General features: G+C 40.8%; 4 protein-coding genes across 5 annotated transcripts; 1 reads left to right on the forward strand and 3 right to left on the reverse strand.

Moving 5' to 3' along the window:
• Positions 1-2,748: 2,748 nt before the first annotated feature.
• On the reverse strand, positions 2,749-6,733 carry LOC117651078 (THO complex subunit 1). Of its 2 annotated transcripts, none has more exons than XM_034394819.1 (14): positions 6,338-6,733; positions 6,016-6,089; positions 5,632-5,939; positions 5,447-5,542; positions 5,227-5,353; positions 5,028-5,133; positions 4,676-4,953; positions 4,449-4,578; positions 4,162-4,355; positions 3,915-4,064; positions 3,677-3,836; positions 3,342-3,483; positions 3,148-3,266; positions 2,749-3,036 (listed from the first exon to the last, which is right to left on the reverse strand). In XM_034394819.1, exons 1-14 carry the CDS (start codon positions 6,530-6,532, stop codon positions 2,872-2,874), a joined length of 2,244 nt encoding a protein of 747 aa, XP_034250710.1. In that variant the 5' UTR covers positions 6,533-6,733; the 3' UTR covers positions 2,749-2,871. The 2 variants fall into 2 exon arrangements, with proteins under 2 accessions (XP_034250710.1, XP_034250711.1); XM_034394820.1 differs by lacking the exon at positions 6,338-6,733 and adding an exon at positions 6,211-6,329.
• Positions 6,692-9,448, forward strand: LOC117651082 (eukaryotic translation initiation factor 3 subunit L). The gene is made up of 10 exons (XM_034394825.1): positions 6,692-6,712; positions 7,079-7,260; positions 7,346-7,430; positions 7,526-7,646; positions 7,730-7,959; positions 8,063-8,233; positions 8,310-8,480; positions 8,565-8,875; positions 8,960-9,170; positions 9,257-9,448. Exons 1-10 carry the CDS (start codon positions 6,692-6,694, stop codon positions 9,389-9,391), a joined length of 1,638 nt encoding a protein of 545 aa, XP_034250716.1. The 3' UTR covers positions 9,392-9,448.
• Positions 9,426-12,742, reverse strand: LOC117651079 (pentatricopeptide repeat-containing protein 1, mitochondrial). The gene is made up of 12 exons (XM_034394822.1): positions 12,349-12,742; positions 12,041-12,251; positions 11,819-11,959; positions 11,562-11,733; positions 11,163-11,473; positions 10,942-11,043; positions 10,748-10,860; positions 10,555-10,678; positions 10,369-10,473; positions 10,163-10,293; positions 9,915-10,083; positions 9,426-9,845 (listed from the first exon to the last, which is right to left on the reverse strand). The coding sequence occupies exons 1-12, from the start codon at positions 12,585-12,587 to the stop codon at positions 9,474-9,476; spliced, it is 2,190 nt and encodes a 729-aa protein (XP_034250713.1). The 5' UTR covers positions 12,588-12,742; the 3' UTR covers positions 9,426-9,473.
• Positions 12,743-13,077: 335 nt separating this feature from the next.
• On the reverse strand, positions 13,078-15,824 carry LOC117651091 (cell division control protein 1). Its single transcript, XM_034394837.1, has 7 exons — positions 15,486-15,824; positions 15,187-15,393; positions 14,942-15,104; positions 14,721-14,855; positions 14,520-14,642; positions 14,086-14,347; positions 13,078-14,008 (listed from the first exon to the last, which is right to left on the reverse strand). The coding sequence occupies exons 1-7, from the start codon at positions 15,554-15,556 to the stop codon at positions 13,860-13,862; spliced, it is 1,110 nt and encodes a 369-aa protein (XP_034250728.1). The 5' UTR covers positions 15,557-15,824; the 3' UTR covers positions 13,078-13,859.
• Positions 15,825-15,843: the final 19 nt, after the last annotated feature.

Raw genomic sequence — 15,843 nt, forward strand, 5'->3', positions numbered from 1 at the left:
CACCGTGTATTTTTGTTGGAAAGAAAGACGTCCCAAGTGTTTCAGAAACCCCGTATAAGTTTGAAGGTATGCAACCCGCTCGCCGTCGTGCGGGCGGGCTTGCCTACGCGCTGGTCGGCGGGCGCCGCCGGAGCGATCACGGGTTGCCGCTCGTCCACTGGGTGACGTCCCCCTTCCCCTCGCCGCTCCGGTTGCGCTCGGCTGCCCCGGTCAACTGTCACCTCCAAGGTCACAGGTGGCGCTAGCGCAAGGGGGGCTGACTCTCCCGAACCGTGTACGAAGTATTATATATTATAGGCATTATAGAGTATTATAGGTATTATTCCGAATATTATATTTGGATAATTGTGTCGTTTTAAGTGTTTTTTCGTGTACCAAGGGTTTACAAAATACGGAAGTTAGTTGAAATCACGGATTCCGGCTTGCGCTCTGAGACTCAAAATACTACCGCGCATCTTTAAGAGCCTCAGCACCTAGTCATCAGTCTTAGCGCCATTTTCCTACTTTAACGTTTCGTCTGGGAATCGCTGAACGCTTATTCACCACAATTTTACAAAATTTTCTCATTTTAAAACCGGAACTGCACTAAACGTGCGGCATTTTTTGGTATTATGGATTATAGTATTATAGGTATTGTACAAGTATTATAGGGCTGTGTACGAAGTATTATAGGAGTCAGCCCCCCTTGCGCTAGCGTCGTCTATCGGCCGCCAATCAAACCATCTAGAAAGATGTCGCTTAATTCGCAAACATTCGCCGATCGGCGGTTCGCGACATGCCACCTGTGACAGTAGACCGGGCCAGCCGAGCGCAACCGGAGCGGCGAGGGGAAGGGGGACGTCACCCAGCTGCACAAGTGGACGGACGAGTGGCAACCCATGATCGCTCCGGCGCCCGCCGACCAGCGCGTAGGCAAGCCCGCCCGCACGACGGCGAGCGGGTTGCATACCTTCAAACTTCTACGGGGTTTCTGAAACACCTGGTACACTTCTTGAAAGTCACCCCTTCCTGAGCCCCCTCTGCACCAAGTTTACTCGTAGAAATTCCCCTCTCTTTGTGTATCGCAGTTCTCTTGGAGATCTAAGTTTAGTTTAGTGTCATAGGCTAGGAAAGAGGGGAGTAGCAACTTTTTCCCTACAGACCTGTAGGGACTTTTTGCTCATTTAGGTTCGTTTTAAGGGGTGATGTATACCGTCTGGTCTATCCCCCTTTGGGTCTCGTTATCTTGGTTCGTTTTATGGGTCCTGGCCCCCTGCTTTTGTGTGCCACTGGTTCGTTTTTGTTCTCCAGGAATGAAAAGTGATCGTTTTGTTTGAGCTCGCAGGGAAAAACCCTTGCCGACTGGTTGCGGTTCTCCTGGGAACCATCCCAGGTGGTTTCTTTTGTCCACGCGGTCTCAGTTATTTTGTTCATCCGCTCGGGTAGGCACCCAGTGCAATCCTTGGATTATTGCCTTTGGGTAGTGTGGGGAATTTCACCGCCACTAAAAAACCCTGTCATTTGATTTGCTTCTCTGATTCTTCGTCTGCTTCGAAAATGGTTTCTCCTGTGCCGTCGCACTTTAGCCTACCCGATTCCTCGCCAGGAATCTGTTAGCTCTTTGTTTCCCCATCCTTCAGGATTTCTTTGCAATCTGTTATTTATGGTCTTATCCCTTGGCTTCGTCCATCTGATACACTGTCGTCTTCATCTTACCGCTTTCCGGACCTCTGGGTTTTGGTGCTCTACAGGCCTCTTCCCTGGTCCACGGCACCTTCTTCGTTTGCTGCCGTACGGCCTTTCTGTGCGTCCGTCCTGAGAGACGCCTTCTTGGAGCACGTCCTTGAATCACGGCTCTCCTTGTAACCTCCAAAGAGACAAGCTCAAAGAACACTTGCATGAAAGCAAGCCGGCCCCTGCACGAAGATGGCAGGGGCCTAGGTTCCGTCTGTTTGACCTGCGCTTGGCTTCCCAGGGCTTGCGCAAGCCTTGGTACTGGGCCCCCTGACCACGACGAGGTGGCAGGTCGTGGGGGCACATTGCTTGTTTTCTCTTTCGCTGTTAATTGCTTTGTGTGCTCGACACCGCCGCTGGTCAGGCGGCAGTGCCCCCCAGGGGGGAGACCTGTAGGGACTGTAGGATTGCCGGCGATTGTGTTTATTTTGCCTGCTGGTTGCCTTCTGTCAGGCGTTTTGGGAATCTCACAGGGGGAGTGCGATCGCCCCTTCAGCCTCCCCCTTCGACCGCGCCAGTTTGTTGCCTACCGAGTCGGACGGACCACTGTCTTTACCCCCCCCACGCTTGTAGGCAGAGCAGCAAAGCTGCATCCATTCGCAGGGCGAATGTAGTACCTAAATTTTCAGTTACACCGTGGCTTCGAGCGAATAGTCATTCCTGGTCAAGAGGAATAATGATTGGTTTTGACAGGAGTTTGCACACTGGTTTGCCAAGCCTGTCATTGACCCACACTTTTGAAGTCATCAATCAAGTCTCAAAATATTTCTGAAGTTGATGTTTGATTTTAAGTTTAGTTTTGAAATATAATTTACACCACTGCTGTCGTTAGTACATTTTTCCAAGGTTCCAGAACCAAATCACTGACCCAGCAGCCGCAAGGTAGACAGTCAATTAACTTATTTATTAAGCCCAGCCATCACAGACAGAGAAATCAATTCACTGATTCATTGAACACAAACATAGGTCATAGACTGAATGTGAGATATGATGATCACACAGACAAAGGGATTAAAGTGATTAAAAGGGAAAAAGTTTGCTGCACATTTCGATATTGCTATATTTATTATTACTAGACAAATACTTTCACTTTAGGTACATGCGTAAAAAAAAAAGGAGCACTCAATAGAGACTTTCAGCACATTGCAGGTGTAATCATTACACCATTTCATTTATTATTGTAACAGCTTCAGTGAGACCCATTCCTTCCAAGGTGTAGGCGAAGTTTTCTGGGCTGGCATCCTCATCAGTTTCAACATAAAATTGTAACCACTTTCTTGCCTTTGTTGCATCATCAGTATCTTCAGCAGTAATGTCACTAAGCTAAAAGAAAAATGACACAAGAAACAGTTGTAGTAAAACAGCAAGAAATGCAATGTTAAAAAATTCTACCTAAGATTAACTTTGTGGGAGAAATAAAAGATGACTTCATACCTCTTCTTTTTTATACCCCAATTTAACAGCAATTTTGAGCCACACTGGTGCAACACATGTTGCAAGTGCATCCAACATTTCTTCATTGAAAGTTAGGGGTCTCTTATCTTCTGCTTCATCTGTGCGTGTAGCAAAAACCAACAATTTTAGAAACAATTTATCTTCCAGGAAGAGTTTAATGATGATTGACATACCGTCTTTACTTTCTTCATCTTTGGATTCATCATCTTTAGATTCTTCTTCTTTCAGAAGTTCATCCTCCTCCTGATCATTTTCCGCCCCATTCTCCTCGGCCTGCCCTTCAAGGACCTCTTGTTTCTCCTCTTGAGTCATGCCCTGTTGGAAGAAATCAAAACAGTTTGTTGTAAGTTGTATATAAAAAGCATGCGGTGGGCTGACCCACTCTCATTTAGGAAGCCACCAAACCATATCCAAAGAAAACAAAACCACTAACATACTTGAGAGTTCTGCTACAAATGAAATTTTAAACGTTCCCACTCCCTAAAAAGAATGTGACACATTTACTCACTGCTCCTGCTGAAGGTCTATCCTTAGCTATTTTCTTAATCATTGTCTCTAAATACTCTGGCAGTTTGGTTATATTGTTACTGCTGAGGGTGAAAAAGTGTGGACTTCTGCGAGCAAGAAGGCGCAATGCACGCCATCCAAAGTTGCCATCATTGGTCTTTCTGCAATGGAAGTACAACCAGTTACCAGCACTTCTTAAAATCAGAAGATATAAAAATGCATGCGAAATGAAAACTTACTTGTAACTATCTTCTACCATAGCACTGGGATCGGTTTGTTCAATAGCTTCTTCAAAATAAGTATCTAATGAGGGGAGGAAGTCTCTGTCTCTACCTCTGCATGCTTCGAGGTTGTCTGGGCATACATTCCATAATTTTGTAAGCTCCGAGCTGGTAAATCATGTACATCAATCAGAGGCTGTTCTGAACAAATAATAAAACAAGGTTGTATAGATACAACCCACACATCCCAAAAAAAAATACTGACTTCCCCATTAAAGTCCTCCCATGGTTTAAAGAGTCTTTGGTCAATTCTCCAAGGGGCCTTCCTCTCCTCTTCATTTTTATTGGTTTCTTTCCTTCAGGAGCTTCATTATTATCTTCTGTGAGCTTCCGCTTCCCTCCCGGTGTTTGAAACTCTTTGCAGCCTTCATTTTTCCAATTACTCCATTGTTCTTCACGCTTCAATAAAGAAAAAACACAGAAAGATCACAGTGAGTAAAGAAATACTTGCATCACATCTTTAAACACAAACATATAATTGTGAGGAAATACCTTGAGTATGTGTGTGACAGCTGCAAGAAAACTTGGGCCATCTGGAGGGGTCTCTTTCATCAGCCTACATATTAATTCTGTTGTTTCCTTAACCCATTCTAGCTGGTCTTGCTTCAGCTCAAAGGTATCCCTTGAACCAATAAAAGGTAAATTAGTGAATTTAACAACATGATAGAACTATAATCAGCACTTAAGATAGATCTTAATTGAAGTAAATCCAGACTTACGGCTTGAACTTGACTTGAGAGTCGAGGTATTGAAACAAAATAAGAAACTGCAGTAAAACACAACGCCGAAAATTTGAGTCACTTAATTGTAGCTCCAGGAGCTTTTGATTTGTGAGGTACTTGGCAAAAAATGCTTGACCTGAAGGTGCACTTCCCTCATCAACATCCATTTCCGAGTTAGATTCTCTTCCAAATGACACATCCAGTTTCAATTTTTTGCTGTCTGCTATATCATCAAGTTTGAAACTACTAAATGCTGATAAAACACTGTTTGCATGCTGAAAGGCACAGACAATGTCAGCAAGCATAAAATGCAAAAATATCACAAGCATATTTTACAGGTATCACATACAGAGGAGAAAGTTTTCCAGTGGACTCTGTCATAACACTGGTTGGGATTACGGAAGAAATCCTGCAGTGACCAGAATTTGCTGTATAGATTGTAGTCAATTGTAATCCTACACAGAAAAAGACAAAATAGGATAATAATACAGATGAAGTTTAGATAAAATTTATACCTAGTAAAAATGTATCAGAGGAAAACTATGTACCTCATGTCTGCTTTGTCTGCCTCTTCTTGGTCATTGTCCTCCTCACCTAGAAGTTCTTTAGTTCCTTCGTCCTCTGTACCATATTGAGTAATATTCTCAAGATTAAATTCACTAACCACATTCAACCCTGAGAGCCAATGCATAAAAAAAAATACAGTTCAGATTAGAATGACTTATGAGCAAACAGACAGTAAGCGTATTGCAGGTGTGAGCGACTTACCAGAACGTTCTGAGAAAGGGAAAAATTTGGCAAGAAAGAGGAGAATGCGTCCACAAAACACAGTGTTCTGTGATCTGGACAAACGACGAAGTAGATCTGAGTTGCATAAATCAGGACTTGAGTTATACAGCAACTGAACTTGGAAGACTAAAGACACATACGATCAGAAAATACTTTCAGCATACCATTGCACATTCTAAGTAGATTATTCTTGCATGGGGTGAAAAAGAGCTCCTCCTTCCACATAGTCACATTTTCTTCAACATAAGCGAAGAGGCATTCACATTGTTGAAGAGTAAGGGCATCGAAGACATCTCCCAGTAGCACGACAGGCATGGTGGGAGAACATAGAGATTGTTTGCAAGCTAAAATGCAAAAGGAAATGTACTGTTCCCAGACGGTAACATTGCCTGCAGTCCTCTTTGATGGTGATAATAGCTCAAGAAGATAATCTCGTAAAACCTGATCAAGTGCCGATTTTTTATCAGCGTCTCTGCAAATAATGAAAGTTGTTGTTAATGACCACCCACAAACTTAGAGATTGTTTACACGCGTCTGTCTTTACTTACTCAGCAGAAAACAAGTTAAACTTCTTGATGAGAATATCGACATCTTGTTTATTGAAACTTAGTTTAAGAGCATCCTGGGAGACAGAGAAGAGGTACCGGGTTATACAAACAAAGGGTTTACATAGACAATTAACATAGCAAGGCTAAGAATGAATGTGAGAGAGGGCGGCTCGGGACTCCAAAACAAATAGTTACAGTAGAAAAAGTGGAAGAGAATCAGGTGGGAAGCCCGGCGAGTGAACTGATGCAGGTAACGAACTCCAGTTGGAAACGAGCTCGGCAAAGAGAAGGGAAGCGTAGAGGATCAAAAGTCGTGACTAACCAAGTAGGTTGCTCGCATTTTGTCAAAATTGTTGCTCTTCGCCATTGTTTGCGTGACCTTCTTCATGGACAAACAGGGAATATGTGCCAAATGTTCACAAGAAAATAGAAAATAAAGACAAATGTTGATGCGTCGGCTGTTCTTATTCTTGTTGTTCTCCCTGTCAGACGCGGATAGAGGGCGCCACCGGGCCATGTGCCGCTCCTAGCATTTCTGCCTTGTCCTTGTCGCTGTCGAAGAAAATAGTCGAAACACGTCGCCGACGCATGCACGGCCAAATTTGAAGAATTACTTAGTTATTATTCACCGTAATTACTTGTAGTTTCTGTCAGTCATCGCACCACAGACTTCGCCATGTACAACGACTATGGGGATGTAAGTAACCAGCTTTATTGATACCAGTGCCGGGGGGAAAGTCGATTAACCTCTTCTTTGCGGTCTCGGCTGCACCATATTTTGTTTAGATTTCGTGGATTTTTAGGTTTTTCGGTATTGAACGGGCAGTGTGCTGTTCTATTTCTTTTATTTCTTACCAGATAAGCATTCAATAAATCATTCGTCTAAGCTTGGTTTTCATTAATTAAATATACTGTCATGTTGGTTCATTTGTTCATAGCACTTCATCTTTCAATGAAACACTTAACGCTCTTCAGTTGATCTTACGATGCTGGTTCCCTTTTTACTCACAAAATTTCGTTTTCCAACCATCATGCATTCTTACCGAAATGTTTTAATTTTCAGGATTATGACGACTATGGTGGGCGGTACGGAGAGTATGAACCACACACTGGTGATCCAAGTGCTGATCTCAAGTACGAGCAGATGTATAAAGTTCCTGATGTTGTAAAGAAATTCTTGGTGTACTTCAGAAACGTTATCAACGATGGTCTTATTTTTGAAATCCAGAATCTTTATGAAAACACGTAAGTTGTCATTTATTTTAAATTATAATTATTTGTTTCTTTTTATATTTCTTAATGTTTTTAACACTTCCATGTTACTTTTTAGGTTCCCTAAGCTTACAGAGCAGTATTTCAGTCAATGCTCATGGCCCAACGCAAATGACATTTCAGACTTTGTGGAAAGTGACAGTGTAAGTAGGAGCATCAAATAAAAGAATGCTGCTGCATATTCTTATTCTGTTTGTAAGGTTTTTTGACATTTTGTCTCTCTTCATTCTGTGTGCAGGTTTTCCTGATTTTATATCAAGAACTCTACTTCAGGCACATCTATGCTCAGGGCACACCCAACATTGATCAGAGGTTGGCCTCATTTTACAATTACTGTAACCTCTTCAACTACATTCTGAGTAAGTTGAAAATTTAGTGTAATGTTATTTATTTGATTTAAAACTACCATAATAATGTTACTTGACTGAAATGTTTTTTACAGGTGCTGATGAGCCTGTCCCTCTTGAACTGCCTGATCAGTGGCTTTGGGAACTGGTTGATGAGTTTGTCTACCAGTTCCAGTCATACTCTCAGTACAGAGCTAGACTGAACAAGATTCCAGAGGCAGATCTGCATGTGGTGAATGAGAACAACAAAGTGTGGAACGTACTTTGTGTTTTGAATGTTTTACATTCTTTGGTTGATAAAAGCAACATCAAGGCACAGTTGGAGGTAGGTGGAAAAACTCTCAAAGGCCTTGAAATGATAAAGTTGATAATCCATTTTCCCCCATAGTGTTGTTTATACCATGTTATCTTGTTTTAATCATGATCAGGTTTATGCAAGTGGCGGTGACCCAGACTCAGTAGCAGGCAAATTTGGCCGTCATTCTTTGTACAAGATGCTTGGCTACTACAGTCTGGTGGGTCTCCTGCGATTGCATTCCCTCCTTGGCGACTACTACCAAGCCATCAAAGTTTTGGAGAACATTGAATTGAACAAAAAGGTAAGTATTTCAAATGATTACTGTGAATAAATGCTGCCTCTACTTTTCTTACCCTTTCTATTATTATTTGTTTCAGAGTCAGTACTCGCAAGTTCCAGCTTGCCAGATTTCAATGTCATACTATGTTGGCTTTGCGTACATGATGATGCGCAGGTATGCAGACGCCATTCGCACATTCAGCTCTATTCTGCTGTACGTCCAACGAACTAAGCAACTCTTTGCAACAAGAACGTATCAAAATGATCAGGTGAGTAAATATTCTGTTTGATGCTCAAGGTATTTTAAAAGGGCTGTCTTATGAACTCATCTAAAATTTTCTTTAAATTTGCAGATTAACAAACAAACTGATCAAATGTACCACCTGTTAGCTATCTGTTTGGTGTTGCATCCACAGTGTGTTGATGAGTCCATTCAGCAAGTGTTGAGGGAGAAGAATTACACTGAGAAAATGTACAAAATGCAGTACGGTGATTTGCAAGAGTTTGAACAGTGCTTTACATTTGCATGCCCCAAATTCTTGCTGCCATCGCCTCCTCCAGCAGATGCCCCTCAAGAAGATTACATGAAAGATGCCATGAAGCATCAGACGCAGGTCTTCATGGATGAGGTGAAGCAGCAGAAAATGCTCCCCACCATCAGAAGGTTTGTTAAGATGTTTCATCTGATCTTGAACGAGGAGAAAAATGTGTGTTGCCTTAACTCCTGGAAACTCTGTTATGTTTTTAGTTACCTCAAGCTGTACACCACTTTGCCTCTATCAAAGTTGGCAACATTCATGAGCCAAAGTCAGCGATCTGGTGACAACTCAAAGACGGATCTCCACAAGGAGATGGCTGCACTGGGCATACACTTGCTGTGCTTCAAGCACAAAATGAAGAATGTAGTGTGGAGTAAGGGGGCCTCTGGGCTGGATGGCAAGTTCCAGTCTGGTTCAGAGGTGAGTTAAGCGTCCAAGCGTTAAGTTAAATCATATGTGTAACGTCTCACTACCTCTCACTCAATAATGCCTTTTTGTTTTGACAGCTTGATTTCTACATTGACAATGACATGATCCACATTGCTGATACCAAAGTGGCTCATCGCTATGGGGACTTCTTTATCCGCAAAGTGCTGAAATTTGAAGAGCTCAACCGTAAACTGCACAATATTCAGGTGTAACATGCCATAACAAATCATGTTATAATACTTCATATTAAAGATCATACTAAATTATCATCATTTATTATTTCTTTCAAATAAACTAATTTTTGGTTGAATCTCCCTCGATTACAACAGATTCAAAACCTTGCAATTGACTTAGTATTTTCTTGGCTGCACCCTTGCGCTGGAACATATCAGGATTCTCATCTCTTAATTTTTTTAATTTGGCCTTTCGGGTAACGGGTGAAGCTGTTGGACCAAGACGTGGAAATTTGTGCTTCAAAGCATTAGGTTCCACATATTTTTCCAGATATGTTGTGTCAGCTTCTGTTTCTGAAGGGTACTTTTCTCGAAATTGTTGCCATGGATGGTATGGAGTCTCAATTTTGACTTCATCTTTCCATTTGGGATACGTTTTACAAAATCTTTTCATTTCATCTAGAGTCTTGGGTGCAAATTTTGCTGGGCGCATCTGACAAAAAATGTTACTGCATTAAGCTTAATCAATACACTGCTAGAGAGTAAACCACACTATACCAACCCTGAGAATATTTTGACATTTCTCATAAAACGAATCGATTTTCTTCAAAAATCTTGAGTTGACTGCCATTTCTTCATACTCAATGACATCTAGGACGAGTTTGACATATTTCAGGTCATTACATATGGTGGCACATCCCATCATTGCAGTCATGAATTCTATACCTGGCCTGTAATTTTATCAGGAATGGAATTGGTAAAAAGTTTATTGCGTAGTTCCTCTTTATCAAATGTGTAAATCTAACTTACCTGAGACCTGAAGCATCCAGTGATTGGAGTAGCTCATAACCATCTTTTCTGCTTCGACATGTCATTGCAAGATTTGTGTAAGTTTGCATATCTGGCAGTAAACCATAGTGTGCAATCATGGTCAAGACATCCTATAAAACCAAAAGTATCAGAAAATTAGTATATTTTCTCATTAGAACAGACCAGCAACAACAGATGGGGCCAACCTTTGCTTCAGAATACTGTTGCCTTCTAATTCTACGCAGTATCAATGAGTTGAAGAATATCAAGTCCGGTGTCAGTTCAAGTTTGGAAATGATCTTAAGCAAGTGCTGATCAGAGACAAAACTTAATCAATTATCTTTCCAGCTAATTATCACTAAGACTGAAGACTACAACAACACAATACTTACCTGCTCTGCAACACATGATTCTGGGCTACAATCAAGCAAGATGTTTGCAGTTCTAATATCAGGTTTAAGATTATGACTGGCCATTTCTGAAAGAAATCCTTCAACACCCCCCAGAAGAAAAAGCCTGAAAAAAAAAAAGAGAAAAAAATTACAATTTGTACCCACTTCTTCACCAAATGACTTCACTCACTACCTGTCTTGGCATGTAGCTATCTCAGTGATGCTCACTAAACACCCAAGGGTAGGTTCCCTTGCAAAGAGATTTGGTTGCAAATTAATTGGAGAATTACTTTCAGAGGATAATGGCTGTGGACAGAGAACACACAGATGAAAAAGCCTTGTCATGGGTTATTTCATAAAATTTTCATTATGTCTTTGAGAACATACCAATTGTGTTACAGGCTCCTTGCTTGTTCCAGCAGCAGTTTCAGCTGAAACTGATTCACTCTCTTCCCAAGCATAGCCAGTATCCAGCTGAGGTACATTGATCTAATTGGAAAAAAAAAAAAGCTTTTATTAAAAGAAACATTTTTAAAAACATCACCAAGAAGGCAATAGTTTTGAATTATTTCTTTTACTGATCAGTCATCACAGTACAAGGGAATTACATTTCCTGATGTAAGTTTATCAGCATCCTTCACTCCAAGCATTTTAAACAAGTCCACTGTAGAGTCAAGATCACCAATACCACAGTCTCGAACACAATTTAGGAACATATTGAAATGGTAAAGATCTGGCTTTATTTGATATTGGGCCATCTTTTTATAGACTAACAGAGCATGACGGAAACCTGCTTCCCTGTCAGCTCTACAGGCAAGAAGAAGGTTGCTCATGGTGGCACCTGTGAGAACCATTTTCCTGCTCATCATGTAGTCAGCAACTTTGAAAGCATCCTCCAATGACTCACACTTAGCAAAAGCTGAAAGAAAAATTGAAGTCATTGCAAAAGTTTTGTTCCAGATTTACGACATTGTGCCCACATTTTCAGACATATGCATGTTGCGAACCTTTAATCACAGCATGACAAGTGATTTCATTTGGTGGAATGCCTTTCTCAATCATCGATGAAAATAAATGACGGGTTCGTTTCAAACCATCTGATGGGTAAGGACTGTTTGAAAAAGAGTTGAAAAGAGATGTGTAAATACTTGCGGGCACATTTAGACCTCTTTTCTTCATCTGTAAGCACAGAAAATCATACAGTAAACGGGTACATATTATATCTTTGAAAAGGCAACTAAAAGCATTTTGAATAACTACTAACATCATTAAAAAGTTTGAAGGCCATTTTAGAATAGCCTGTCTGCCCACAATAACTGATAAGGAGTGCATAAATGTAATATGATGGTTTTAACCGATCATGCTTTATCATAGTTACTTGCAGTACATCTAAAGCATCAGCAAACTGCAATAGTAAAAATATATTGAGTTTTCGGTGTTTCTTGCACAGGTAATAGAGGACCACAGGGAAGGCATAATCACTCACACGTCTCTGCGCCAAGAGCTTTTTGATTCTTTTGACATATTCTTTTTGAGGAAGATAATTTGGCAGCTCTGATACATAAGCGTCTTCTCTTTGATCGTCTTCTGAACCCTCCTTAAAATTCTCAAGATAAGGATTTGTTTTCTCCAGTGTCCCAAAAGTATCCGGATCATCTTGAGGACCTGCTACAAAGTCTTCTGATTTAACAGGAGATCTATTGACATAAAAACAAATATATAAGTAAACTTCAAAACTGTAAGATCAATATAGACAGCAAAACAATCATTTGGACGAACAATGTGAAGACTCACCGAGGTAAAGATATTTTGCTATCATTTTCAAATTTACTTAAATCTTTGTAAAATCGACTTTCTACAGACGTTAAAGACGTCACTTTATTTTCAGTTTTAGGATCTTCTTCATTGTTTGAATTCTGAGATGAAAGAAATCTCGAAATGTGGTATATGTGTCTCGCACTGTCTGCTGGACCCCATTTAAGAAGCAACTTGGATAAACGGTGGAAGACCCCCACACGGAGCAAATGCCCCATTGAAATCTTTAGTTTGTTTTTGGTAATCTCGAAGGTACGAACACTTGACACGGCACAAATACAGACCAAGAATCAAATTCATAACACAACACTCTATAGAATGATGTAAACAACGTGCGCCATCCATCCATCCACCGCCACCTAGAATAGAATTTAGTTCTGCTCGTGCGCTACGTCATTGGCGTCTTTCATTCCTTCCAGATGCACTACCCCCGGTGTCTCTGGGAAGGGAAGGGGACGGAGAAGGAGGCATGGAGTCGAAGGAGGGGAGGAGGGACATTTTGAAAAGTCAGAAACCTTCGAGGACAACAAAATTTGGTCTTAAGCACATCCCACCCATAGCACCATGCCGAGGGGTGACGAACAAAATAAACGCCTTGCCTTCCCCTCTCCACCCACCCTGCCGCTCCCTGCCCTGGTCAAGGGTCCCTTGGAGAGGGAATTCCCGAGAATTCAGTAGTGTTTGGGAAGAATCATAATATACCTTGTCTTATTGTTTTCTTCAAAGACTTTAATTACCGGTAATTTCTGGAAGCTTAACTACATGGGAGCTTATCAAACTACGTACACATGGCAATTAAAATTACAATAAAAAACAGTACTGCAGATAAAAATAATTGGATTAAACTTCTATGCTAGGACATTTAACACAGCACATAGCAAAATAAAGATATGTTTCACAATCAACAATGCAGCTTTTGATGGCAAGGGGATAATACTGAAAATAGCTAAGACTGCTGCCTATTGGGGAGGAGTGAGGAGTGCTTAGGGCATATACTGGTAATATTTTGTTCAATCTTCTTAAAAAGTATAAACATGAAGATGTAAGTACTGCTGAAAAAATATATTGCAGGAGGGGTAGCCCAAAACGTGCCACAGATGGATTTTTGTAAGTACATACGTGAAGCTAAGCTTTCTGTTTGTGTGGTTACCAAAAGTAATTACTAACTCATGATTAACTTAGATTACAAATCTAACAACATTATCAATAAAATAGGACGGATAATGGGAAGCAAGATTCTCAAAATACGAAAGGGGACAAATACAAAATTATCACATCTTCAGAAGCCTATTAACATCAGTCTGAAACTTGCATCATGCTTGCATACTTGACTAAAATTGTCAATGCCAATACAAGCACTCATGAAGACAGTGTAATATTTCTCTGTAGCAAAAATGTGAATCTACCTAAGAACACATTAAGAAAGGGCAGGTACATTTTTTCATTAAGGAGTTGAACTTAAAAATAAGTTTAAACCCACAAGAAAAATATTAACTACGGTGTGCTCTTCCATAGGCACAAATAAACCAAAAGAGAAATACAAGGCCGAAACAAGAGGACATGTACAGATACAATTTTAGGTGGATCAATCTATTTGGTAGCCAAAGAACCGCATACTGAAGCTCCTTTCTTGTTTCATCTGAAAGTAAACAATGCATCTGTGAATCTTCTGGACATTAAAATAAGTAGGAAGATTGTAATACTTTCTGTACTTACCAAACAATGCATAACCATATCCCATATTATAGACGCCCATCCTGTAAGAGCAAGTCGGAACCTCAATCTCTTGAACTGTATTGAACGAACCATCAGACCAACCATCTTCATAATCTTTGTCTTTGGTTTGGTTCACCTGGCCTAGCTGAACTGGACCAATCATATCATTTAATGGTGATGGATTCTTCATTGTGGGCCCTCGAAGACGTGACAGATGTGAATGAGCAGAGAAAATTACATGAGGCTTGAAGTCTTTAAGGACCTGAATATGTGAAAAAGTGGGACAAAATTACTTTTAGAACACAGTACTGTGTTCCTCTTACTTACTGTGTTCCTCTTACTTAAGAGGAATAAGTCTTTTGCTTTAAACATGGCAGTCACATTTGACTTCTATAAAATGGAAGTGGTTGTCACAGCAAATGAAAAGACTCTACCTTCTCTGTAAAAGGAGTGCTCATGCCCAGCAGAGGAAAATGGCTGACACCGATTCGAATGAACTTCTCTGAAGTGACGTGACTGGGATCTGGACGGGGCATTGGCTCCAACACTGGATTTACCTTTGGAAAGCAGTGAAGAAAGTGAGGAAAGTAAAAAAGTACAGTAGTGAAAGAATGATTCAAGGAATGGCACTTTACCTTTAGAATTAGGCACAAATTGACAATCAGCTCTTTAGTTTTGTGAAAAATATGGCGAAATCGATATACCACAGACGGTAAAATAGGATCACCATTCTCTCCACCTATGTCATTATCACCTGGGAGAAACAAGCTCTAGAAACACAAAAAAAGTTGTAAAAAAAGTGAAATGAAATACTTAAAAGATCCCATACCTGGCAAAGTGGTACAAGAATGCTTACCTGTGGGACGTTTTCCAATGGAAATATATTAAAGAATCGGTCTACATATCTCTGGAATTCGAAGTCATTCGCTCGGTTGCCTTCATCCATTAAGTCTCCAAGGAATACAACCGCATCAGGTTGAATGTGAGAAAGTGCCAACAAGAATGTACGATGCAAGTATCTGTCGCAAATCAGAGAAGAATACAAAATAAGTCTTTCATCTCACGCAGAGCAATATGAATAAGCCACTAATCCCAACTCACCGATCGTTATCCCAAATGGTTATGCTGTTAGGTTCATCCAGTTCCCCTAGTATTTGAGGATCGGCAACAAACAGAAATCTAGTACATTTGGAATTGGTGGGGCAGTGCAGACTCTGCCAGGTCCAGGCTTGAACGAAATATATAAGAAATTCCAAATAGAAAATAGAAAGGAGCACCAAAATGAGAATCGACGTCCGCCGCCACTTCCTATGAAAAATGAAAACAACAAACCAGATGTAAACATCAGCAAGCAGACACCAAGAAACCAGTGAAGGAGGTTAGGTGCATGTAAATCTTACCCATTTTTGGCTTTCCACGCCATTGATGTCCTCAAACTGGGACCAATGAGTGTGTAAGCAGTTCGATTCATTAGGACCTAAACGAAGAACCTAAAATATGATGATATTCAAGGTAGAAGAACGAAAAGTTTTCGCCGTAGTTTTCGACAGCGGTGGGAACCACTAGGCATTTGTGGGTGTCTGACAAGATGGATCTCATTTCGAACAATAAAATGTCTCAAAAGAAATAACTGAATCCATCCATGACTAGGATCCTGATGATTACATGTTTTGATTTTGGATTGTTGATCATGCTCCCACCGCTGCTGGAAGAACAACCACCACCTACCCCCCTCACCCCCGCACCCTTGGCGAGTAC

Source organism: Thrips palmi, unplaced genomic scaffold (assembly GCF_012932325.1).
Source record: "Thrips palmi isolate BJ-2018 unplaced genomic scaffold, TpBJ-2018v1 HiC_scaffold_5, whole genome shotgun sequence".
NCBI lineage: Eukaryota > Metazoa > Arthropoda > Insecta > Thysanoptera > Thripidae > Thrips > Thrips palmi.